The 27,226-nt window shown below is 31.9% G+C and overlaps 1 protein-coding gene and 1 long non-coding RNA gene across 5 annotated transcripts in view; one reads left to right on the top strand and one right to left on the bottom strand.

Annotated features, from left to right (window-relative positions):
* Window positions 1–319: 319 nt before the first annotated feature.
* LOC111698784 (signal peptide, CUB and EGF-like domain-containing protein 2) overlaps window positions 320–27,226 on the bottom strand; it is a 29,668-nt gene continuing 2,761 nt past the window's right edge. The window contains exons 2-20 of one of the 4 annotated variants that reach the window (XM_023469214.1): window positions 27,061–27,132; window positions 17,160–17,245; window positions 16,416–16,498; window positions 16,075–16,222; window positions 14,508–14,607; window positions 13,651–13,704; window positions 13,378–13,486; window positions 12,079–12,162; window positions 10,715–10,834; window positions 9,980–10,151; window positions 8,009–8,051; window positions 7,415–7,523; window positions 5,661–5,734; window positions 4,507–4,576; window positions 4,018–4,066; window positions 2,510–2,586; window positions 1,201–1,285; window positions 610–671; window positions 320–486 (exon numbers count right to left, since the gene is read on the bottom strand). In XM_023469214.1, coding sequence (XP_023324982.1) covers window positions 441–486; window positions 610–671; window positions 1,201–1,285; window positions 2,510–2,586; window positions 4,018–4,066; window positions 4,507–4,576; window positions 5,661–5,734; window positions 7,415–7,523; window positions 8,009–8,051; window positions 9,980–10,151; window positions 10,715–10,834; window positions 12,079–12,162; window positions 13,378–13,486; window positions 13,651–13,704; window positions 14,508–14,607; window positions 16,075–16,222; window positions 16,416–16,498; window positions 17,160–17,189 — 1,515 coding nt within the window. In that variant the 5' untranslated portion in view covers window positions 17,190–17,245; window positions 27,061–27,132 and the 3' untranslated portion in view covers window positions 320–440. Of the gene's footprint in view, window positions 487–609; window positions 760–1,200; window positions 1,286–2,509; window positions 2,587–4,017; window positions 4,067–4,506; window positions 4,577–5,660; window positions 5,735–7,414; window positions 7,524–8,008; window positions 8,052–9,979; window positions 10,152–10,714; window positions 10,835–12,078; window positions 12,163–13,377; window positions 13,487–13,650; window positions 13,705–14,507; window positions 14,608–16,074; window positions 16,223–16,415; window positions 16,499–17,159; window positions 17,246–17,643; window positions 18,106–27,060; window positions 27,220–27,226 lie in introns of those variants that run through there. The other 3 variants (XM_023469215.1, XM_023469212.1, XM_023469216.1) reach the window with 3 other exon arrangements.
* On the top strand, window positions 12,069–13,508 carry LOC111698785 (uncharacterized). Its single transcript, XR_002764617.1, has 2 exons — window positions 12,069–12,176; window positions 13,391–13,508. It is a non-coding gene; the product is annotated as an uncharacterized LOC111698785 (long non-coding RNA).

The raw sequence follows: 27,226 nt of genomic DNA, 5'->3' as shown, positions 1-27,226 counted from the left end.
TTCATGCTTAAAGGGAGTGCAACCGGCTTTGTAAGGTAGTTGAACTGAGTATGCAGTGTTGTGTAAAACTTCTTTAGGATTCATTTGAGACATATAAAACTTTTTAAAGAACTGTAAATCCTGAGTTTGAGCGCAAATTCGACGTTCAAAACTCCTACTTTGGGGGTGTATACGTTTTCAGAATTAGTTTTATTTTTAATGAATCCGAAAGAAGTTTTCCACAACACTTCATACTCAGTTCAACTTCCTTACATAGCCAGTCACTCCCTTTAATGCATTAATGAAATCCATTAGATAAAGGAGTCTTAAAATAAAGTAGTACAAAACGAAAAATTGTTTATTTGATTTTTTCAAAATTTGTCATAATTCTAGTTTAAGCCTCTCGTCAATCATTTCACTTTAATCGAGGCCAAACTTCTAGCTGAGAGAATACTTCATAATTAGATAATACCATCCTGCACCGCAGTCCAGGTTACATTAAACCCCCTTTGCAATTATTTTATCTTTATATTTTTTCAAAAGCACAATTTGCATTAAATTTCAAATTTCAAAATCAAATTATCCAAGCATACATTTTTCGTTTTAAAGTTTGAAAGATAGAATTATTTCCTGCTTGTAGTATACGAAGCTTGAAGAACAACGTTCATAACCGTTTCGCCGTCCCTAGCCTCCTTCAAGAAATTATTAAGTTCTAAAGAAAACCGTCCCTAGCCTCCTTCAAGAAATTATTAAGTTCTAAAGAAAACCGTCCCTAGCCTCCTTCAAGAAATTATTAAGTTCTAAAGAAAAATACTAAATGATATGTAAGAGAAGAAAATTGGCCTGTTAGGAATTCTTTAAAAATTATGTTTTTAAAACGATGGCAGAGATAGTTTTTCTACTATTGTTGATTTATTTTACAGATAACGTGTTAGAAACCTTATCGTGAATATTAACCTGTAAAGGAATTGAGTCTTTGGAACAAAATCAAATATTTAAACCACAAAATCTTTAAAACTCGATTTTGTAAAACTTTGATATTTCAAACTTAGATTATTTGATCTAACAGAATTCATAGTTTGAAATATCTAAGGTATGCAACATTTGGTTCCAAAGATATAGTGATTAGAAAATCAGAGTTTGTGGCAAAGACTCAATCCCTTTGAGGTTATTGAAAAAAGTCGTCTGAAGTGTCTTTATGATTCGTTTTAAAGGTTTTACCAATACAGCTGATGTGGGACTACTGTAACTATACTTGTATAGACTGCTGACTAAATAATCAGTCGTCGTACTACATTTTCCATATCTAAATAGATTTATACATTACATTTTAAATAGATTTATACATGACATTTTAAATAGATTTATAAATTACATATCTAAATAGATTTATACATTACATTTTAAATAGATTTATACATTACATTCTAAATAGATTTATACATTACATTTTAAATAGATTTATATACATTACATTCTAAATAGATTCATACATTACATTATAAATAGATTTTTACCTAACATTCTAAACAGATTTATACCTTACATTCTAAATAGATTTATACCTTACATTCTAAATAGAGTTATACCTTACATTCTAAATAGAGTTATACCTTACAATCTAAGTACAGAAAATTATACATTACATTCCAAATTTTGAAATAAAAAACATCACTGCAGGTTTGGCAGCAAAAGTATGATGGCTGCCAAATACAGCTGACAATTGGCCCATTTACAACATTGAATGTTAGAAATGGGCCAAATCTGCAAAGTTATCTTTTTCAAGAGAATATATCTTTAAATCCAAGCAGAGTAGCTAAGTACACCATATATTTATTTAAGATGACCAAAACTACATATTGAAACTATAAATTTCAATTTGAAACATTCAAACATGGCCCCATTTTGAAACAATTACCGCATGAGGTTTTTGGAATATTTTGGGACAATCACTCGAATTCAAATCAATGTCAATTTTCAAGCATTTAAGCAAATAAGGCAAAATCAAAGATAAGAGTGGAGTGGAATTAAGTCTAAAAAAGTTTTGTTGTATTGCTTCCATACTGCATGAGGTGTACTTCACACATTTATGCTATTTAACCTTTAGGGCCCTAGAACATCTTTTTATAGAATTATTTTTGAAAATTATTTGGTTTTTGTCTGAATCCCTTCTTTGACTGTCATGCATTCTCGATGCATTTCAGCATAAACTGTATGTATAATAACAAATTGTAACGGATTGAGCAAATTCATACCATGAGGGATAGTCTTATTTACCATTACCATCTATTCTAATTCTAGTTTTTATTATCGACTTTTAATTTCGATATTAGAGCCGGGATCCTAAAAACCCAATCGTTCCGTTTGTCTCCATTTCTAAATCCTAGTGTTAGTCTTGGAGCTAATATCAACTGAAATAAGCTAATCGTTTATTTGGCAGCTATTTAACTTATTCCACCATATATTGATCTCAAAATGTTTTAGGGTCTCTTTTTTTTCTAAACATCTGAAATCTGAATCTAAAAATAACCTGATTCTGACATAGCTGCTTGATGACCCAGTGACGATATCTGTAAAGTTGAAGAGAACATGATAACCCTCTTCAACCTGTACAGTGTACAATAACACACTTTAAATTACGAATTCATCAAATCGCCTAATTGGTAGTAAAAGATGGAGGGCTGTCCGTTAAGTGACAAATATCGCTTACATTCAACAAAAAAAAAACGCTTTTTACGGGAGCAACAAATTAGATTATTGCCAAACTAGCGATTTTTTGTTGAATAAAACAGTATTTTTTCGCTCAATTGGCAGCAATTCAACTTTTGCTGCCGAAAAATACAATTATTTTCATTTCGTTATCTAGAGTGTACTGTAGATATAGTATTAATCTTGGGTGTATCAGAATACCCAACAACAGAAGAATCAGAGATTAAAAGCGATACATATAGAACACTAGGTATCGTCTTTTCAAAATTTAGGGGTTTTTCGTTCACAATATCCCTGAGGCAGAAGCCCAAAGAAGCTTCGCTCATGCCGTGTTAGATTACAGGACAGAGAGAGAACATGCGCGTAACTCTTTTGGGCTTCTGCCTCAGGGATATTGTGTTTTTCATTTGAATTGTTATTAATCTATGAGAAGAATTATGTGAGCTGTATTTTTCATTCCAATTCTATCAGAGTGTTTGTGAAGGGAAGGCGCACCACACAATTTTTTCCACTGGCCACAAATAACGTAAAAATTCACCATTCCTTCGTCCGACCACAACTTTATTTGTCCGGCAATTAAAATTATCATATTCGAAATTTGAGCCACGTCATGTTGTTTATAATGGTTTAACACATTTTATCCAGTTTTTTTTTAACACAAAACATCTTATGGAAGTAATAGAAGCCATAAAACAATTTATGGACATTTTTATTTAATAATCCCTCAGGCAAAATAAAAGCAAGTGCTGTGTCCCTTACTAAAAAAATGTCGATTTTTAGTTGTAGATTCTATAAAACTCCCAGCTTAACATAACCTACAAGTTGCAGTTTATGAGTAAAGCAAGAAAACAGTAGAAAAATGTGCAATGCGGCCGTAAAACAGGTGTGGCACACATATTTTCCGTTCTTTGCTAAACTGGACTTATGAATCGTTTTATTTTTCAAACAAAATGCATTTTATACAAACCAAGCCATATTTAATAACACGAAGTTTCCTAAATTGGAAAAAAAAACCGTGTTACAAGCCATACAAAATACATTTCAACCCTCAGAAGGCCCAGACGAAAAAAGGTGTGGTCGGAATAAATAATGGTGAGTTGTGACAAAATGTTGTGGTGCACCTTCCCTCCCTCGAGCGTTGATATTTTATGAATCTTTAATCATTTAGATCTGGCTCGCTTTCAATGTTTCTTCAGTTAGTGTAAAACACGCATTTGTTTAAGAGTGCTTGATTGCTTTTAGCTATACATACTCTTTTGGTGAGTAGTGCTGTGATTTGAAGTACACCGACCGAATAAATAGTGGATTGAAATAGAGAGTTGCACTTACCTGAATTACCCAATAGCATTCCACATAAGACGGAAAGTTATTTGGATAACTGAAAATTTTGAAGTTGTTAAAAAATCCAAACAACATTTAATCAGGGGTCCATATAATTCCTTTTTAAATCCCATTTGGGATTGACAAATTTGAAAGAAAAGGGGGCAGTTTTTTTTAAAATGATAATTAAATAAAAAAAATTTAATTGGGGGCATTTTTTTAAATTGGGGGCAATGGGGGCAAATGTGTTAGTGGAATTTAAAATGTTTTTTTAATTTGTGGGCATTTTTTTTAATTGGGGGCATTTTTTTCAAATTGGGGGCAATGGTGTCAAATGTGTTGGTGGAATTTAAAAATATTTTTTTAATTGGGGGCATTTTTTTACAAATGGGGGCCTTTTCTTTTAAAGTTGGTGGCAAAAAATTATTTTGGGATCCAGAAAATCAGCTATTTTGGGAATTATATGGACCCCTGCATCTGATTATAATTAAGATTTACTTAGGACTGGTGAAATATCCTGAGGTTCCGTTTAGATATTCTCCGCATCCGTTTAACTCAGGATCAACACCTAAACATTATATCTCATTTCTTTCTTATAAGGACTGTAAACAAAATATTACGTGGCCCTTAATTTATAGATGGTCATGTCCGATTTACGATGGTATCTTTTTCTTATGAAGGTTGAAGTAGGAATCCTTGTTTATAAACTGAAAATAAATTTCAACTCTAGTTTCTTTAAAGGAAGTGCAACATTCAGAACTATACTCCAGAAAGGATTAAGAGAAATATACAGAATTTAACATATTTCGAGATAGAAAAACGACATCGTCTTCCTCATTGATAGTTGATACACAAGTAGAAGTTTAAAGGCTACCGTTGTGAATCTAATATTTCGTTTCTCTACACTTGAAATGAAGTCTACAGTGTCTTTAAATTTTTAATTTTAGTTTTCCAAAGAGGGGATCATTGTTAATAAATACAAGTTTACAAATACTTTTAATATCGCTAAATATTGACTTAGAAAAATGCCACATTTTTTCTTTTTACAGCAAAAATTAGAAAAGCCCTAATTTCCGGGTGAAGAACTTATGCAGAACGCTTTAGAACCAGAATAAAATTGAAAGAAATCGAATTCCTGGTCTGGAAAATCAGAGGCGGCTTAGATTGGGGGGAGGGACGTCCCCCTCCCTGGAAAATCCATAACAAGAATTTGATTTTTACACTCGCAACCTAGTCCCGGCATAGCTTAGTACGGAAATAAGATCTGAGATTCTGACCAGGGTTTCCGATTTTATTCCGAATAAATTAGTATTTTTTAAAGCTGCCTTCCGGGATCTTTCCGTAAGCTGTTAAGAATTTTAAACCTTGAAACTTTTGGAGAATTAACAGTGGAACCTTCGCCAATTTTTAGCTAAATATTTCCGTTACATAATAAACAGAGATTGGTGCACGATATTTTGTAAAAAAATGGATCTGTATGAAGTCAATTGATCCGGAACAATTGTCACGTAAAAAGTTTTTTTAATGGCACACCCAAGATTTATTCTTAATTCTGGACATAAAGGTTCCGTCTTTAAGTTCCAAATATTTATGATTTAAACAGTTAAGGAAATGTTCAAGTGTCTTCCTTAGTTTGAAACCGTAGTTCTGACCTGTTGGACAGTCACACCCTACTCCTGGTATAAGACCTGAGTATCCTGATTTACAAGAACATCTGTAGGAACCTAATTAAATAGAGGTATTTTGTGGTCGTATATTTAAATATTTTATCTTTCGGGTTTTAATTCATTTATACATGTGACATTTATAAAATGACTGACCGATCAGATCTTGTTTTCTTGTTAGTTCAGGAAAGGTTTAAAGGTTGGCAACCGACCAAATGAAAACTTTCAATGTTTTTATTAGATGTCTAGTCCTTCTCCTTTTATAAAGGAAGCACTAATCCGTATCTTTTACATGAACAACGATTCAAATTGATTGTTTAGTCAAGGTCCGACCAACCATGAGCCGCAAGTTTGCTTTAACCCAAAAGTGGATTTCGAAATATAGGAATCAGCTGTTTTTCTCGGATAATAATTGCTTCAAATTAAGTTTTCTATCGAGCACACATCCAAGCCCTGAAGATCAGATCAATACAAAAGGTTTGACCATAGAGAATAGAATATATAGAGAGGAATTTAAAGAATCTCTCGGTATGAATTTTTTCAGTCCCTTTCAGCCTGAAAGGGAGTTCAAAGTGTACAAATCATGTAAATGTTCACAAATTATATGCAGTAGAGTACATTAATACAGTATGTTCCCTAGACTATTCATTTCAATTTCGAATTTTTTAAACTGTTAAATAAACTTTATAATGAATTAGGTGAATAAAAACATCATTTGATTTATAATTATAATGGAAAATCATCGTTTGTAAAGTGGAAGGCATAGAGTCTATGTGAAATGATCATTGGTCAATTATGAAACCAGCCTATTTCATAATTTGGGTTTCTTTTAACAATAATTTTAGATTTTCAATAAAATGATAATCCAGGGCCCAACAGGTTAAATAGCATAAATATGTGAAGTACACCTGCAGTATGAAAACAGTACAACAAAATGGCCGTTTTACACTTTTTTCTAGTAAATTCCTCTCTAATATATATTCTATTCTCTATGGGTTTGACCTCATCATGGTAATTTGATAAAATATTATTTAAGCAATGCTCAAAAGTAAAATGAATACTAAAATTTGCATCATTTAAATAAAAAATTTAACAATGACTTACCCTCTCATGCTGATTAACTCTTTTCCTCCTGGGGGGGGGGGTCAATTTTGCCCCCCCCCCCTTCTATAGTGTTTTTTTACATAACTCAAAAAGTAATGGTCTGAGGCTGTTGAAATGTTCTGACTGCTTGGGTGATGGAATCTGATTGCACAAGTTTTGCAAAGAAATTTTTGCAAATTATTTGCATACAACCCGTCAAAAGAAATTTGCACATTTTTAGTTTTTCTATATTGCACATCAGGTTATTTAAAATTTTGCAATATTTTTTGCATATTTGAAATGGCATGGTCACGGGCTTTTCAAAAATGTATATTTTATCAATTCTTTGAAATTTTTTTGCAAACATTTTTACTATATAACTGGATTTTCCACAAAAAAAATTACAATTTTTCCAAATTTACAATTTTTTGCATATTCTAAAATAGAGCATAAGAGCTTTCCAATGGTGTATCATTTGTAATATTTTGACATCAAACATTGGATTTAGAGGGGGCCGGGGTCAAATTGCCCCCCCCCCCTCCAGCGTATCCTGGTTTTATAGTACCCCAGGAGGGATAGGATTAATTGCCAATAACGTGCAAATTTGTATTTGTATTTGTATTTGATCAGAAAATTGAAGAGAAACTACCTGTAGCTACGTAGTATCAGAGCAGATAGTATTTTCTCCACATATTCCTGGATACGTGACACATTCGTCTAGGTCCGTACATTGGAGCAATCTGTGTTCTCCGACGTTAGGAACAAAACCTAGATTTAGCACAATCCAAAGTTATATATGAGACTATGGCGCAATCCGATGAGTAACAATTAATTGAATAACGTGAAGAATGATGAGGAAAGAAAATTCATTCTGTTACAAATTTTTCACAGTGATGTTAAAGGAAATCAAAACTTTTCGTTGCATAATGAAAAGCATGCCAACAACGAGGATTTTTGGTCTTACTATAATTCTCCAACAGTAAGGACTTATGCCCTAATTTGTTATCAATTCTAAAAATCAATTTATTTTAAAATCTTCATAGGGAAATTTGGTTTAATAGCACATTAGTTCCGTAGAGACATGTAATTTTAGAAAATTATAGTCGGCCCGGATTAACATGCTTAGATATGAAACCCAATCGAACTGGTAATTTAACAGCTTTATTTGCGAGTGCCCCAAAAACTTCGCCGTGTGATAATTTTGACTTGAGTAATGCAGAACAGATGTTTAAAATTATCTGTTAAATAAATACCTGTTTTACAGCTGCAAGTATAATTTCCTACAGTATTTGTGCACTAAAAATACAATGTGAATTTAAAAATAAGGCTTGCGCATTTCATCATATTTGATAATAGTCAGGGGGGTTACAATGATATAGGACTGAAGCTCAGACTCTATATTCAACCAGGACCATGGCTCTAAATTACACACAGGGACACAAGCATACAATAATACGTAGGACTAAAGCTCAGGCTCTATATTCAACCAGGACCAGCTCTAAATGCCATACAGGGACACAAGCATACAATGATATAGGAGTAACTCTCAGGCTTGTACACAAGCCGTATCACAACCTTCGCTCTTATGTTTCAACAAGAACAAAGCTATCTTTCAAGCTATATATCGATTTAATGCTCTAGGGACCATAAACTATCAATGTCATTCAGACGCTAACTCGAATAAATGCTAAAACAATTAGCAAGATCTCCCACTCCTATGTTTCAACAAGAACCAAAGCTTTGTTTCAAGCTCTCTGCTTCTGTAATCAAAAGCCGAGTCTCAATCAACTAACTTTATTCAAATAGCTTATGGTACAAGGTTAACAGGAATTGACGTAATTCAACTCCTACGATGTTATCTATATAGAGGAAGGAGGGGAGTGGAGGTTGTAGAAAATACCTACTCCATAACAGTTTTACTCTATCCGGGTCAATTCGTTACCAAGATCAACCAGGACTAACTCTCCAGTTCCAAAGGACACACAGTCCCAAATCTCAACCAAGCTTAATTCCCTAATATTAAAAGCCACACAGGCTCTTGAAGAGAACAAGACTGATACCGTAATCAAAGCCGAGTCTCAATCAACTAACTTTATTCAAATAGCTTATGTTACAAGGTTAACAGGAATTGACGGAATTCATTTCCTAAGATGTTATTAATATCACATGATTAATACCATCGTATTACGTATTTATCGCACAGTTAAAGTTTAAGGTATGTATTGTGACATTTTTAGATAAAGCTATATGATAAAAATGAACCCATAATTCAAATGTACCACAAATAACTAGAAATAACCAGTAAAAACTTATACATTGCCTAACTTTTGGTTTGTTTCATTAAATAACTAGAAATAACCAGTAAAATCCTTTTTTTTGCAAACAGAAACTACGTCTTAACTTTCACATTGCATTGAACCCTTTCATTGTTGCTAAAAAAGATTTCTAGGCGTCTTCAGGCTTTACAGACACACCCTTTCTTCTGCGCAAGAGAGGCATCATTGTAATTTCTCAACCATATATAAACATTGTATTTTTCATTATACTTTACTCTGTGACCAACCTTTGTGAATAAACTATTGGATAAGTAAGTAAAGTTTATTTTTCATAGAGTCTATATGAGTAGTAAAAAAGATATTAGAAATTTTTGAAAGTAAATACTTAAATAGAGGTCTGAATCAAATTGAACTAAAGAAAGAATAAAACTAGAAGGTCTGATCTACTACAGAAAAAGTTAATATTTCTAGAATCTCTTTTATTATTTTATTTATATTCGTGAATTATCACAGTATTTAAAGAGAATAGATATATTGTAGTTAATCTATCTTTGGCCATATTTTATACCGTAATTTGAGCATGTCGAATGATTTAAGTTAATTATATTAAGTATTAAATTGAAACGCAGTTTTAATGAACAATCTCATTACGTCTAAGTTTAGAACATTAAATCATTTGTATTGTACAATTTTACAGAATATCATGTCTATTGTCTACACACTTTTTGCTACAGATATATGCAAAAAACGACCCAAAAACTATTCAACAACAATGCAAAAACAAACGAGTTGAAACGAACGTTTTGGGATCGGTTTTTATATTTTATTAGAGTTAAAATTATCGAAAGTTTAACAAAGACAAACTTTAATGTATGCAGTACAGCTCTGAAATCTTGGCAGGTTTTTTTTTCTTTTTAACGATTAAAACCAATTGACATTAATTACTACCTCTGTGTAGGAATACAGACAAGGGTCATACCCAAGACATTCATCAATATCAGAACATCCTGAATATGGAATCCATCCATTATAGCCTGGTTTACAGCTACATGTATAATTTCCAAGAGTGTCATTACAGAAAGTGTTAGCTCCGCAGTAGCTCAGGGATATCGAAGAATGTCTAAACAAAATTTAAATTAGAATTTCAGGCAATTCGTTTTCGTTTTTCATTTTGAACCTCAAGCCAACCCCAAAAGTTTTAAGCGGCATTTTCACATATAGGAATCGAGTTAAATACTCTAACACCTTTATATTTGCAGCCTGATGGTGTAAAAACTTTAATATTTCAAATTTAAATCATTTCATGTAGCGGATTCTAAAGTCTAAAAGGAACTGAGTTTTTGCCGGAAGCTCAAATTTTCTAAAAACCCATATCTTTGCAACCTGAAGATGCAAACCTTTGATATTTCAAACTTAGACCATTTGATCTAACAGAATTAATAGCTTGAAATACCAACGGTCTACGATATTGGATTGCAAAGATATAGGGATGGACAAATTTGAGTTTGTGGCAAAAACTCAAATCCTTTCTAAGATCTACAACATCGGGTTTCAAAACTAAAAAAATCTTAGCTAGTGGCAAATTTTTTCTTTAATTTTTACACCCAAAGAAAACTTTAAGTTCTAACTGAAAATGGTGGCTGTGGGGGGAAAAATTTTGCAATAAAAATAAGTTGGTATCACCTTGGATCCGTGCATTCGTTGATATCTCTACAGAAATGAAATCCATCTTCTTTAATAATACATTCATGACCAGGCAAACAGTCAAGGTTCGAGGCACAACCAATTGTATTATTTCCACACCTTATGTTATGAGAAAAATGATGTTTATCTAATTCTATTAAAATTAGAAAATTCTGGAATAGTGAGACGAAAAGTGACTGTAAAGGAAAAATGAAAGGGGGTATAGCATAAAACCAAAGCATTTTAGGAGTAGATCAAGAACCATTACAGTTCTATCTGATGTTTCTGTTTCGAGAAGTTTATATAAAACTGAGTCAAATAATAAAATTTACACGAAAATTTATATTTTTAAAATTTTGTATAAAAACGTAGGTTTAAACAGATCATATTGAGAAACTACGCAACCAATCTGAAAATGACGATATCCCTGAGGAGCCAAAGAAGCTTAGGTTTGCTCCTATTAATTGAATTTAATAATTTTTCATTTTTAATAGATATAATTGATAATATTATTTTGAAGTCCGTATCATGTGACAAGAACTCCGACCAATGGCAGTGCAGTATTCTAGTAACGTGTAGTCCTGATGAGATTTTAAAAGCTTAAACCCGACTAAAACCCAAACTTGGGCTTAAATAGAACCCATGTCAGGATTGGTTCTGATTCGACCAATGAGAGACTGTGTTGCAAAATTTCTCTCTGTAGCAGACAGAATGCTGTCAGTTCAGCTGTGACAAGGAGATGTAAATTTCGAAAATTCAAACTTTATGTTGATACATTATTTTCATAGTATGCTTATTTTATATATTCAATAAAATTTGACACTACAAATAATTCTCGAGATTTTAAATGTACAAATATAAAAGATTTTACGAAATTTACGATCATCAGCTGCTGAAGACTCGAGCCTTAAAGAGAGTAAAACCCAAGAGGGTTGGTTCTTACTAAACTCAAGGCCATCCAAAACCCGGGTCTTGACTTGAGCTTTACTTGGGTCTAAGCAGACGTAAAGACCGGGTTTTAGTCGGGTTTAAGCTTTTAAAATCTCGTCTCTGGGATCTTTACTCTAAACCCTTTTCATCAGATAGAACTCTCATGGGTCTCGATCAACTCCTTAAGTGCTCAGGTTTCAGCCTATACCCCCTTTCATTTTTCCTTTGTTCTAGCCCTGTAAGACTCAAGTTATGGCTTTAAAAAGTTCAAAGCAATTAAGAATAATTGAACCAGTGCTTTTCAATTGATTGGTGATTTTAAAAGTTTTACTTTTTACTTTAAAACACTTAAGTATTCCTTAAACATCGTCTTCTTTTTACACCGTAGTTTGGTCCTAACTGTAAGTTTGGTAAATTTTTGTAAAAAATTTTACTTGTAATTATTTCCACACGCTCTATGACAGCATTGTCTTTGTCCTATAAGACTTAGAGACGTATGCTCCAGACGCTCCAACTCACTAAAGAAGAAAAAGTAAGATTAATGTCTGGATTATTTCTATGATTGTGTAATGAGATTGTCAGCGTATAGTTTAGAGGAACTCCGTAAAGGACCTATGAATGAACTTTCAAGTGAAAAGTGACATGTCAGATTCACAATTGTACCCGTAAAAGCTTAATGTCTGGCCAAGTATTAATTAAATATTTATGCATTTGTTATTTTAAACTGTAAATTTTTATTGTGGTTTCCCTCCAAAAGTGACAACAAAGGAAAAACTTAAAATTTATGAAATAAAACAGTTTTCAAGAACATTTTTTATTTTTATTAGAGTTTCAAGGGTACCCGTGCCGTTGCGAATTTCACTTAACCTTCTTTAAATGGAGGTTCACTAATTTGGAATTGAGTCTCCGCCACAAACTATAATTTTCTAATCCCTCTTTAATACCTAATCTTGCAACCTTTTGACTTTTCAAACTTGGATTATTTGATTTAACAGAAATCATAGTTTGAAATATCTAGGGTCTACGCAATTGGGTTGCAAAGATATATGAATTAGAAAATCAAAGTTTGTGACAAACTCAATTCCTTTACAATAAAAGTCCCTTTAATATTACATTTATATCTAAAACAATTGAAAAAGGTCAAATTTTTCACCAGTTTTTATTGGAGTAAGGCTTTTATGATACATAACCAATTTAAGAACGTATTGAAAGTTTGTAACTGTTGTAACGAGATATTAATTAGTTTTAACCATAGATAAATAAATAAACATAGATAGCTTATGTACGCAAAATCACCAAGAATTGTACAGTCCGCGAAGTCATACTTCTTAGGGTCAAAGTGTACTTCAATGATAAGCGGGGTGGTTTGGTGTTTTAATGGATTTCATAATAGTGTAAAATAACTCCGGGAATGGAATTATTTGAACAACAATATTCCACTGAGCAATATATCATATTGACGAGAACTGAAGAAGGACATGAGAAGGACTAAACTAACTTAATAGGAATATCTTTAAAACATCTCTGTAGTCTTTACATTTATATCTTTCAAGATAAAAAAATGTCGTCTTATGCGCAATCTATCATTATCTATGGTTTTAACCTTTCAAATTACAATATCTTTTAAGCTGCGATTATAAATAAAACAAAGACGACTTTCATCCAGCTTGATACGGGTTAGGACTTTTTTATCATATGATCGAAAAACGGTCTTTCAAGAAATAAATACTTATCTAAATATTGTAGAATTCTGACAAGAGCTGAGGGAACACAGATGGTATCCTGGCAGCTTACAATCAAACATTGTTAAACAAACACCTTCACCGTGTCCACATAGTCGACCTTAAAGGAATCATATTTAAATTTTTAAAAAAATAATCTTATCTTCAAAATGTCCTGTATTTTAAATGTTCTGCCTGTGAAAAGTACATCTATAAAATGTCTCGTCTAAATTAAATTAATATCCATGAAATGTCTTTTTTCCTTCACTTTTAATAAAAATTTACCAGGTCCACATTTCTTGGTACAGCAATCATCTTCTTCATCCCAACTACCATTTCCTGTTTAGAATATATTATTTATAAAGTAGATTTTTTATTGTTTCTGTCAAATATCACTTTGAACATGTTTTATTGTTTCTGTTAAATATCACTTTGAATATGTTTTATTGTTTCCGTTAAATATCACTTTGAACATGTTTTACTGCTTCCGTTAAATATCACTTTGAAAATATTTTATTTTTAAAATAAAAAAATCAAAGTTTATTTTAAAAGTTGAATCAGTTTGATTTTCAGAATAAAGCTTAAGATTTGAATTCAATTCGAATTTAAAATTCTATTAAAAGTTATTTTTCTTGAACGATAATCATTTTTTTCTTTCTTTTTTACATTTTGCATTGCGATATTTTTCTAAAATGTTTGCCCTTCAATGTTTATGCGCTTTATAAAACGTAAACTCTGCTCGGGCTAGGGGTAACAGTGTCCTTAGTTAAAGAAATTGAGTTTTAGCCAAAAACTCAAATTTTCTAATCCCTATTTCTTTACAATCAGATGTTGTAAACCTCCTTAGTTAAAGAAATTGAGTTTTAGCCAAAAACTCAAATTTTCTAATCCCTATTTCTTTGCAATTAGATGGTGTAAACCTTTCACTTTTTCCAAACTTGGACTACTTTATCTGATAGAATTTATAGTTTGAAATATCACAGGTCTTTGACATCGGGTTAACACTCTCCACCAAATCCGACTATTTCTTCGGTCAGTATACTGTAAATCACTGCGGTACACACCGAAAGCTTAGTTGAGGGTGGGTTGCAAAGATTAATTGAAAGGAAATCAGAGTAAACTCCTTTAATGAGTAAGTTGACCTTTTTTAAACTCAGTCCAGCAGTTGTTGGATCCACAAATAAAAGGCGCTTTACAATCCTGATCTTGGTTGCAATCTCCATCCCCTAGCTCACATTCTCCCTTTTATATAAACATTGTTTTACTTAAGATTATAAACTAAATAGGGTTTAAGAAATAAAGCTATTTTACGCCTAGATATATGGAAATGTCTACTCTTAAAAGGGAGTGACCGGCTATGTAAGGTAGTTGAACTGAGTAAACAGTGTTGTGGAAAGCTTCTTTCGGATTCATTTGAGACATATTAAACTTTTTAAAGATCTGTAAATCCGATGTTCAAAACTCCTACTTATCAAATAACGACGACATAAAATGTAAAAAGTTCTACAATAAACTACAAACGTCATGTGTAGAAACATGTTGAGAAAATAAAAATTTATCTTTTCATCGAAAATAAGTAATCTTGTTTATTAGTTTCTATTATCTCATTATTCACAAAGTTTTCGCAGATTTTCTAATTATTATTGAAAAGACGACATTTGAATCAGTTGAAGAAATCTGCGAATAAATTCAAAGAAAATTAGAAATTCAATACATAATGAAAACGAAATAATCGATTTTAGCATTGATTTATTGACAAATTTCTTTTGAGAAATATGTTCCTAACCATCTAATTAGTGTACTGTGGCGGATATGAATATCGTCTTCCTGAATATTTCTAGAGAAATCCAAGGAGGAGTTTCCAGATCAGCTGATATAAAATCATGTGTTAAAGATTCAATTATTTTACTATATAAGTTAAGTTTTTAAATAAAGTTAATCGTTGAGTAACTCTTTTCCTTTAAAGTTGTAGCACGCCAAATTACTGTATAATATTTACTTTATTTTTCGTTGTCGTTATTTAATAATTTAAAAACGTATCCACCCCCCCAAATTAAGAGTTTTGAACGTCGAATTTGACCTCAAACTCAGGGTTTACAGATCTTTAAAAAGTTTAATATGTCTCAAATGAATCCGGAAGAAGATTTCCACAACACTGCATACTCAGTTCAACTACCTTACATAGCCGGTCACTCCCTTTGATCTCAAAACGGTTTTATGTTATTTCTAGATTGAACATATCTGCCAATCAGAAGCCACACAAAATTTGGTCTTGAATCTTGATGAACGAGAGTTTATAAAAACATGAGTCTACTCTACTGGCTTGAAATTTCAAGTGTAAAGCTCAACTCAACTTAATAGAAAGGCACTAAGCGATATTAATGATGCGACTTTTTAGGACCTCCCATTTCTCCCATTTTGATTTTACGCACAAGTAAGAGGACAGCAAAAAAATTAGTTACATATTCAAGGGATTCATAATTTTTTTGTTCTTCTTAATAGCCCTTTAAGAAGAGTAGTTATGATTGACTAGCCCTTTAAGAAGAGTAGTTATGATTGACTAACCCTTTAAGAAGAGTAGTTTTGATTGACTAGCCCTTTAAGAAGAGTAGTTATGATTGACTAGCCCTTTAAGAAGAGTAGTTATGATTGACTCAATTTACTTTAATTTGACCTGAGCCGGAGTTATTTCTAAATGAAGATTTAAACCTGACAGCATCCTTCCCCGCCCATGCAGAGGCGTGGCAGGGTGGAGAGCACTCTATCAGCTACAAATATTTCGAGGGAGATATTTCCGGCCGGAACATCAATTATTCGGCTAATATTTCCGGTCTCACATGAACCATCCTCAGAGAATCTTGTAAAAAAGTATTTATACTTTTTAATTAATCGTAAAATTGGATTTAATTTAAAGTTGCCAGAACTTGAAACAGTTCATTCTTTTTGTTTTTAACATTTTGTAAATTCGGGTATATTAGGTTTTGAACTGCCCGATGATATGCCGTTGCATAGTTTTTAAAAAGTATAATGTATAAATTGTACATAAATACTTAAAAGAGTTGCATGGTGTTCCTTGATCTCCTAGAAGAAGGCAATGTGAAGCACAGTGAATATTTGACTGAGCTATACTGATCTAAAAATATAATTATCAAAATAATTGAATTCGGAGGATTTAAATATTTATAAAAAGGCAGACAATTTTACGATAAATAATTATTTTGGGTTAAAAAAAAAAAACTTAAAGATTTTAAACTAAATACATTTCTTCTTCAAACTTTTATTAACGAAAAAGACAAAGATACATTTATATGAAAAATTCTTTAAAACATACAAATATATATATAATGAAAAACTCTAAGGTTAGAATTTATATATATCAGAAATGGCTTATCTCAGAAGAATTACAAGAAGATTTACAAAATATGTGTTTCAGTTGGGTATAAAAGTACATTGGTTATATGCAAAGATCGAATGGAAGATCAAGATTTATCAATTTGGACATCAATATGATTTAAATAACATTTAACTTTTTTTTATAGTTTGAAATGACATCGATCAATGGTTTAGTTACCAATTGACTTGATGCCAAGATTGAAGAGTTTAAGAATATTATTTCATAACGACGTTCAGAAATTTAAATTTAAAATTTTGAATTTGATGTAAGCGCGGAAGTATCAGACTAAATACATACAGATTGCAAACTGATGTTTTAACTTTAAACCACACAATCATGTTTCAACATTTTGTATAACTATCATCACAAATTTTAATTAATTACAAATCTTTAAGATAACCTGATTGGATGCCCAATGAGAAAGCGTCATATTGTTTATTCGTTTAAATGAAGAAAACTTATATCCATAAGCAACACAAACAAACACTAAAAACCAGATTTTATTAGATCGTACATTTACAAAACAAAACCTGGTCCAAAAGAACAATTTTCTGGGCAAGACGCGACATTTAAAAAAATTTTGTTAGAAATATTTTTGCCAAATTAATTCTGTAAATTTTAACCAACGAAATATTTTTCACTACCCATCTCCCCCCCCCCCCCTATCTACAAAAATATCACATTAGCGCCTCTAATGAGTCTAAAGTCTATTTTGTGTTTTTTTTTGTTAGAGAAAAATACATTTACTATATTTTTCCTTTCGTTAAGACTGACTCATTTGCTTCTGAAAGTAAACTTTTAAATTTATTTTGTTTTTGGTAAGTTTATTTATGAAGGGGGTACAGGGGGAGATCCATCAAAGAAAGATTTCCCTGAATTCTCACCTAAAAAATAGAAAAGGTTGGTCACCATTCTGTTCGAGTGTTTTCATTCAAGTGGTAAAATTACCCAAAAAAACCAGAATAATTTGGATTTTTTACTTAATTCAAAAAAGTTATTTTTTTAATTAAAAAAAGAAAATATCATATTTTTCTTTGTTTATATGTTTTGTATTTTGGGAAGTATATACGTACTCGGACTCCTCAAATACATAACCATTAATTTATACACTTAATGAGAAATATGATTAAGTATGATTAATAACTTTTTTGTCATTTATAAACTGGGTTTGACATTAAACTGACCCTTGTTCTATCAGGTTTGAAAAAAATGATGGTCTTTAAAAAAATGGGGTTTAACTTTGATAATGTTCTTTAGTATAACTTTTACAACTTTAAAGGGACTGTTCAGGAAAAATCAAAGGGTGTATAGGATGAAACCTGAGAATCTCAGGTGTTGAACGATACATATAAGACATCTATTTGATGTTTCTGTCTCAAGAAATTGATATACAACTGTGTCAAATTTATACGAAAATTCATATATATGCAATTTTGTATAAAAGTTGTAGTATAAAACAGATCATATATTCCACAAACGAAACCAATCTGAAAATGACGATATCCCTCATCGGGGCCTATTAGAGTTCTATCTGATGTTCCTGTCTCGAGAAATTGATATAATACTGTGCCAAAATTATACCAAAACTTATATATGTATATAGGCTCTTTTATTTCAACTTTTAATTGTGTCTTTATCTGTGAGCATCTTCTTTTCGAACAGTATCAAAAACAAAAACAAAAAAAGTTTGCGGATTTCATAATATTTTTTCGCGCATTTTCAAAATTTTACAAAAATAAAAAACTTTTAAACACAAATTTTTAAAATTTTGAACATTCATAAACCTTTCCTGGGGTCACGTGATGTCCCACACAAAATCAGTTCAGCCGTTTTGACGGTTATTGGATACAAACAAACAAACAGACAGACAAGCTAAATTTATATCTATGTAGATGGCACGTGATACAGACGGAGACAAGTGACAATGATACTGCACTGCCATTGTTGGAGTTCTGGTCACGTGATACAGACGTATCAATTAAATCTATTAAAAGTGAAAAATTATTAAATTCAAATAATTAAAATAATAGGCGCAAACCTGGGGTTTTCAGGCTCCGCTGGGATATCATCGTTATCAGATTGGTTGCATATATGCTAAATATGATCTGTTTAAAACTTAGATTATTATACCAAATCTTACAAATATATAAGTTTTGGTATAACTTTGACACAGTTTTATATCAATCTCTGGAAACAGGAACACCAGATAAAGCTAGGTCTCGATCAACTTCTTTGGTTTCATCCTATACCCCCTTTAATTTTTCCTTTACAGTCCCTGAAATATGATCAAAAATGTGGAAGATACCGTCGTTAAATTGACTCAAAAAGTGCTTAAATTCTTTTTTTTCATTTTTCCTCTACAGTTCTTTAAAGTTTCAAGGGAACCGTTGTAAATCGGGGATTGCCATTGCTTGGAGAGTAACTTGAAATTACGCATCCAGTCCCTTTAACTGCTCACACCTAGTTCAACTACTTCTCGTTATTCATTTATTCTGATCCCTGAGTCTAAAACTAAAGAATGCGCGAATTTCAAGTTCGAGGTTAAAAGTTCTGTAAAATAATGAATTGCTACTTAAATATTAAACTTTCTTAATTTTAAATTTGAATTTCCCGGGAAAAATCTGAGCCAATCAGAGAAAAGGATTTACGGAAATTATTAAGTAAGTATCGGTATTCGGTAATCAGCTGTTTTTTTAATTTTAAATTTTTAAATTATTTACGTGACGGAAAACCAAACATAGTTACAACCGTATTTTGGGTTTACGTGAAAACATTAATTAATCTAAAACGTGAAATTTTATTAAATCAAGGTTTTTACTTTTAAATATATCGTAATTAGTTGAATGCCACTTACCGCTGAATGATGATAGACAAATAGGATCGATTGCGGGATTTCAAGATTTTAACCCTGTGTTTAAATTTTAACTCGTCGATTTCGGCGAGTTAAATATTTAACCACAGGCTTAAATATTTAACCTCACGGTTAAAGTTTAGGTTTAAATTAAGTCAGAAGTGGCATTTAACCATGAACCTAAAATTTAAGTCAAAACTTTTCGTTCTTTAGTTTTAGACTCTGACCACCTATAACGAATGTACTATGTATATTGATTGCATAATGCATACACCGGCCTGTATTATTGTATATTAATCAAATTTGATTAATGATAAAAACCCTATCATTTATGTACGTTGTAATATGGCACATATATATAATATATATTATGACTGTTATTAGCTGTTTTCATATTTATGAAAAACTGATTTATTACATGACTATGTCGACTTCCTTCCCCACGTAGACAACGGACAATCCCCCCTCCCCCCTACACACAACACCACCTTCCCTCACACCCAAACCCACACACTCTAGACCATCCACACTATAAGAACCATCTTCTTCATCCACACAATCAGAACCATCTCCTTCATTCACACAATCAGAATCATCTTCTTCATCCACTCAATCAGAACCATCTCATTCATATACATGACCAGAACCATCTCCTTCATTCACACGCAGAACCATCTTCTTCATCCACACAATCAGTACCATAATTCCTTCATTCACACAATCAGAATCATCTTCTTCATCCACACAATCAGAACCATCTCCTTCATTCACACAATCAGAACCATATCCTTCTTCCACTTAAGGGGAGTGTTCACGAAAAATGAAAGGGGGTATAGGCTTAATGCGATAAAAAAGCGCTTTTGATCGCTACTAATCTTACTTCTATCTGTTGCGTCTATAAGAAGAAAATTGTTAATGACGTCTCATACCGAATAACTTAGCGTCCATACAAATTGAGAAAATTGCAACATACGACTTAGACCGTAAAAAAATCAATTTAATTTCAAACAAATCATTCAGATATTACAACCTATATTCATCGATTATCTTTCGCCACATTTGCATTAAGTTTATATTTTATAATATTTTTTAATTAATTTTTTAGAAAACGTTTTTAACGGATTTCGAAAAATGTGAGTGGTGCGCGGCATTCTTAGATAGTTGCGCAAGCGACAAGAGAAATAAAATTATAATCAGGTAATGTAACTTTTCGTTAGTGCAGTTAAAATAGAAAAATGTGTTCTTCGACTTAATCAAATAGAACTGGGAACTGTTAGAGCTGACTTTTGGGATTTTTGGAGAGTAGAGAAGGGATGTGTTTTTATTGAAACATCGGATCAATTTATATCTAATTAAGAAAAAATTAGCTGTCCCCGTCTTTTACAGCGAAAATTTAGTTTCCCGGTAAAATCGTTCAAGTGCGGGTAAACGGCATAAGTATGGAGTGTATGGTTTCCAGTGCCCATCAGTCTTCTGTTTGTATGGTTTCCAGTGCCCATCAGTCTTCTGTTTGTATGGTTTCCAGTGCCCATCAGTCTTCAGTTTGCATGGTTTCCAGAGCCCATCAGTCTTCAGTTTGTATGGTTTCCAGTTCCCATCAGTCTTCTGTTTGTATGTTTCCAGTTCCCATCAGTCTTTTGTTTGTATTGTTTCCAGTTCCCATCAGTCTTCTGTTTGTATGGTTTCCAGTTACCATCAGTCTTCTGTTGGTATGGTTTCCAGTATCCTTCAGCCTTGCAGTTTCTGTGGTTTCTTGCTCTCAACAATCTTCATGTTGTTTTCTGTACTCCTCTGCATTTTTCGAATTTGTTAAAATTAGTTTAAAAAACAACCATAAATAAATCTTAACATACCTATAAAATAGCGACACTCTGCTAGTGTATGTAAAAAGACTTGTTTGTTAGAGAGTTCAATTGTATTAAACTCTATTTTATCCTATTTGTGTCAGAAATCTACAAGAAAATGTTCAATAAATCCGTCAAATAAATAAACTTTTCTTCATATTTGTTCAAAATCTAAAACTTTTGATGACATCATTTGAGATTTGATGACGTTTTACCTTCTAAAGAATTCTACAACTAAAGATTGGAAAGGAACTGAACACTCGTCTCAAACACAAATTTTCTAATCTTTGTACCTTTTGTTATTTGATCTAGCAGTTTTCAATTATTCTGGTTTTAGACTACATTAAATGAATAACATCTAATTTAAAAAAAACTTTTCCTTTAAGACTGAATTTAAACAGAGCTGGGAACTTTTGTGTTTGAAACTCAAAATCCTGATCACTTGATCTCAATATCCACACCTGTGGGCACTTTTGATCTAAGGATCAGTAAAAAACTATATTCTTCCATACCTTTTTTTTTGTCATTTCTCCCCTGATCAAAACTCTCTTCAACCCCTGTTATACGATTACAATGCGGGATATTGAATACAAATTTAATTAATCTGCAGATTAGCAAAAGATCAAGATTAATCATTGATCTCTTTATCCACAATACAAGAGTTCCCAGCTCAGTTCATATATTTTTGAGTGATTCATTGCATGTTTTTTGTTCAAAAAATAAGGTTGATCTATACACTTGATTATTTACACATTTTAGCAGTCCGAAAATTTATTAATGACTTAAAGGAATTGAGTCTTTGCCACAAACTCTGATTTTTAAATCCCTATATCTTAACAACCCAATGTTGTATACCTTAGATATTTTAAACTATGACTTCTGTTATATCAAACAATCAAAGTTTGAAATATCAAAGGTTTACATAATTTGGTTGTAGATATATATACGTTAATGCTTAATCAATAATATTTCTTTTACGACTTTATGGGAAGGTTTTTCAAAAAATAGATGAATGTAAAGAAAAAGATATTCTAGAATCAGTGGTGAATAAGTTTGTATGTACAACTGCACATGTAAATATACAAACCCGATGTACAGTCATATAATCATCTGTCTATTTGACTACAGTAGCTAGGGTATGGTCAGTGGTCACATTTTAAATGCTAATTTACTCAAAAGTTTCTTATCGTCAAAGGACGTTTTTTAACAAAATTATGTTTTAAGTTTGTAGGTTTTTTCTTTCACGAGCGCCTCCTCCATAGTTACCAAATATAGATTTCTAACCTATAGGCTCTAACCTTCTCCCTGCTTACCAAATATATAGATTTCTAACCTCTAATTTCCTCCCTGTTTACCAAATATATAGATTTCTAACCTCTAACCTCCTCCCTGCTTACAAAATATATAGATTTCTAACCTCTAATCTCCTCCCTGTTTACCAAATATATAGATTTCTAACCTCTAACCTCCTCCCTGCTTACCAAATATATAGATTTCTAACCTCTAACCTCCTTCCTGCTTACCAACTATATAGATTTATAACCTCTTACCTCCTCCTTGCTTACCAAATATATAGATTTCTAACCTCTAACCTCCTCCCTGTTTACCAAATATATAGATTTCTAACCTCTAACCTTCTCCCTGTTTACCAAATTTATAGATTTCTTACCTCTAATCTCCTCCCTGTTTACCAAATATATTGATTTCTAACCTCTAACCTCCTCCCTGCTCACTAAATATATAGATTTCTAACATCTAACCTCTCCCCGTTGATTTTTTAATCTAACAGAATCGGAGAATTAATAGTTTAAATATCAAAGGTTTAAGAAATTGGATTACAAAGATATAGGGACTAGAAAATCAAAGTTTGTGACATTTATTTAATTCCTTTATGTTCTGCTTTACAAACTAAAATTTTATAATCCCTCTTTAATACCTAAACTTGCAACCTTTTGATTTTCAATCTTTGATTTTTTGATTTAACAGAAATCATAGTTTGAAATATATAGGGTCTACGCAATTGGGTTGCAAAGATTTCTTTCTGTTCTGCTATACATTCATTCGGAATTCAAGAAATGTAATGTTAAGCCTGAATTTTAATGCCCGAATAAAAAAACTGTATTCTATTTCAATCATTTTATTCATGATACCAGTATTTCATTTGCCATATCATTTGTTTTGTGAGATTCTATTTTAGTAATATTTGTTTTTGACGCTAAACATTTTTACATTTATGAAAGAGTCTTTATCAGATTGATTTGGAAAATCAAGTAACTTTTGAACATGTAAAACCATGTATATTTTATTCATGCTTGATCACGACAAAGAGCTTTAAAGTTTACCACTATGAATCGGGCATATGCCACATATCTAAAAATGCATGAAGAGCCACTTGACTTGAAATTACGTTTACAGAACCTTAAGCAACACTAAAATATAAACAACTCTTGAAAGTTACATTAAAATATAGACAATTCTTGAAGCAACACTAAAATATAAACAACTCTTAAAGCAATACTAAAATATAAACAACTCTTGAAGCAATACTAAAATATAAACAACTCTTAAAGCAACACTAAAATATAAACAACTCTTAAAGCAATACTAAAATATAAACAACTCTTAAATCAACACTAAAATATAAACAAATCTTAAAGCAACACTAAAATATAAACAACTTTTGAAAGTTACTCGTCAAATTTTTAGACAGCCTCGACTTAAAAGTGTTGCAACACCTTAAGCTTTTGGCTTTAATTCGCCTATATAAATCATAGTTTTTTTTTTGTAGCCCTATGAATATAATTTTAAAAAATGCAACACGCTTGCTGAAAAGAGACTAATTGGCAAAATACTGCTTGATTTTTGCGTGCAGTGGCACTGGCAACAAAATTTGTTTTCTCTCAATATTTTATTTGTAGTTAATTTTTTTCTATCTTTTTCCATGTTAGAAGAATGTTTTGATTTTTATTGATTAGCGCCTCCAATTAAACATAATTATCAGTTCTTTAGAGAGTTCAAGGGCGTATACAGAAATAAATGTAGGGGGGGGCAAGATTTGCGCGAAGCGCAAAAAATTTTTTTGCCCCCCCCTAGGAGCTCCAAGGGGGGGGCAAAATTCGAACTGTAAATTCATAACACTTGGCTTCTTGGATATCAGGCATAAGTATAAGATACTTAAAAGGCACACATACAGTCCAAATAATTACCTTCTAAGCATTGTTTCTAAAAAATCGACATTTTATTATACTTTTATAGGTATATTTAGTATTTAAACTAGAGATAGTAAAAGACATTTTTGAAAATAAAAACTTAACTTAAACTTAAAATCTATGAGATGAAAAGAAGTACAAAGGTCCAGAAAATAATTATGACTTGTAAAAGTTTCTGTTGTGAAAAAAAGTAGGAGTACAGTTGCTGCAATCTAAGAATGAATGATAACTCAAGGCTTATAAATAACAGTATTTGATTCATGATAATTATTAATCAGCAATTCACAGATACCAGTCACAACGGCAACTTTTAACAGACTCACATCACTACTAAACAAGACTAGCATATAATGTAAAGTGTGTGAGCTGTACAAATGTATGCAGACTGTGTGTTCTCTGAACCCAACTAAACTCTGTGTACTCTGTGAACTTAAAAGTTAAAATTAGGTTAGGTTGGTTAGGTTAACTTGGTTACAGCATGAGCACTGCACTGTAATTATATATATTTTAAAATTTTGATTTTTTATAATAATCATGAAAAGCAAACTTATTTTTTTTTTGTGTTCTTCACTCTTCAGTTAAGATTTGAAAAGTGTGAAAGGCTTGCAGAATTCTAGGGGGGGGCTACGCCCCCCCCCTTTACAAGTCTAGGGGGGGGCACTGCCCCCCATGCCCCCCCCCTGTATACGCCCTTGAGAGAGTTTAATGTAAACCACAACTTTACAGCTTTTGTAAACCAACTTTAACCGCTATTTAAACTTCAGAGGATTTTCTTCTTCACGTTTAACTGAACACACTAATATTTTCTTATAGAACCCGGCCATGCAACATGTGAAAACTTTAAATTGTCGATTTGGTTTGCTTTTAACATTATTCAACATACAATATACAACCAAAGAATAAATTAGAAAAGAATCACCACCACAAACTTAGAATTTCCAATCTTAATATCTTTGCAATCATCAATATCTATAAATATCTATTTATAAATTCTGTTAAAAATATCGAAGGATTATTGAATCAGCTTGCTTGTGGCTACTAAAATACATAAAGTTAATAACATTTCTCCGATCATGTATATTTTTTCTTCAAAAGTTTGTTCATTGGAGGTGTTTGAACAATACTTTTTTAATTTATAGTTGGTGGAAGGTTGAATGAGAGGAGGAACCCAGCAATAACAATTTCTCGTCCGAGCCACATTCTCCTTATTTTCTCGTCCGAGCCACCTCGAAATCCTCGTCTTTCGCTTATTATGTGTTTTTAAGTTTATAAATCTTGAAGATAAAACTATCTTTTAATAATCAGGCTACGTTAGGGCATAAAATATGGATAGACTAAAGTATTGCTATGATTACATCATTTGAAATCTTCAAAGCCGGGCCGAGAGAATGATGTCAAACTTTATTTAGATGAAACTTAAATCTCTTCTGCCTCTGTAATGGCTAACCTTCGTGATACAAAATAAATAGCAAAATATTTCACATACCTCTGCCTATAATTTTCCCCATAGAACCACCCAAAAAAATACTTTTGTTTTTGCTAAAATTAACAAAAAAGATTAACGTTCTATAAACTTATTTGCGGCATTTTACACCTAGATTATCTGAAAATGCTCGTGAAAAGGTGAATATTTTTAAGGACATTGCACTCAAAAACTTAAATTCTATTGAAAGTATTTCTTTCGATTCTTAAAAAATTGTTTTATCTTGGAGAATTGAACACTTTAAAAAGATAATATTGGAAGGACACGGATTTCGAGGTGGCTCGGACGAGAAAATGAGGAGAATGTGGCTCGGACTAGAAATTGTTATGGCTGGCCTTCCTTCCCTCGTTGAACCAAACCAGATTAGATCTAAACGATGGAGACCGCTTCTCAGTAAATATTTTTCGACATTCTATGATGTCCTCATCAGTTGGGAGTCACTGCAGTCACTAGATTAGATATTAAGGGCCGGTTTTCACTATTGGGTTGCAAAGTGTAAATGGGGATTAGAAAATTACAGTTTGTGGCAAGTGATCAGTTCCTTTTCGAAAGAAATAATAAAACAGAAAAAAGTGTTATTCCAGTTTCAAAAGGAAAGATGTATTACAATGAAAACTGTTATGATTATACTAAAGGATGATGGTAAATTTGAACATGCATACAAACTGTATACATGTTCAAATATGATACAAATGAAAACAATTTTCAATTTATATTCATGATTCGACCCCCCCCCCCTTTCTCACTAAAAAAGTTAAATTTTAATTTTAGTTTGATGCACAAAAACCTGTTAAGTTTCTAGACATTGTTTTTGTTGCATAAATAGAAAAGTAGTGGAAAACTTGAGTTTAACCCTAAAGATTATATTTAAATCCATCTAAACTGTAACATCCACAGTTTGAGCAAATATTTACCTTCTCAACTTTTTTACTTCTTACAAAACTTTCATCCCAACTTGCTGCACTTTTTCCTTTTATTTCTCAAAACTAGGAAAATAGAAAAATAATATAATATCTTATGTCATCTTAGATCTTGTCGCAGTCTACGGGGAGGGGATGGGCGGGTAACCCCCCCCCCCCC

The sequence above is a fragment of the Eurytemora carolleeae genome, unplaced genomic scaffold (genome assembly GCF_000591075.1).
Source record: "Eurytemora carolleeae unplaced genomic scaffold, Eaff_2.0 scaffold275, whole genome shotgun sequence".
Classification (NCBI taxonomy): domain Eukaryota; kingdom Metazoa; phylum Arthropoda; class Copepoda; order Calanoida; family Temoridae; genus Eurytemora; species Eurytemora carolleeae.
The sequence above is the reverse complement of the archived record's forward strand: the minus strand, read 5'-3'. Positions and strand labels throughout refer to the sequence as shown.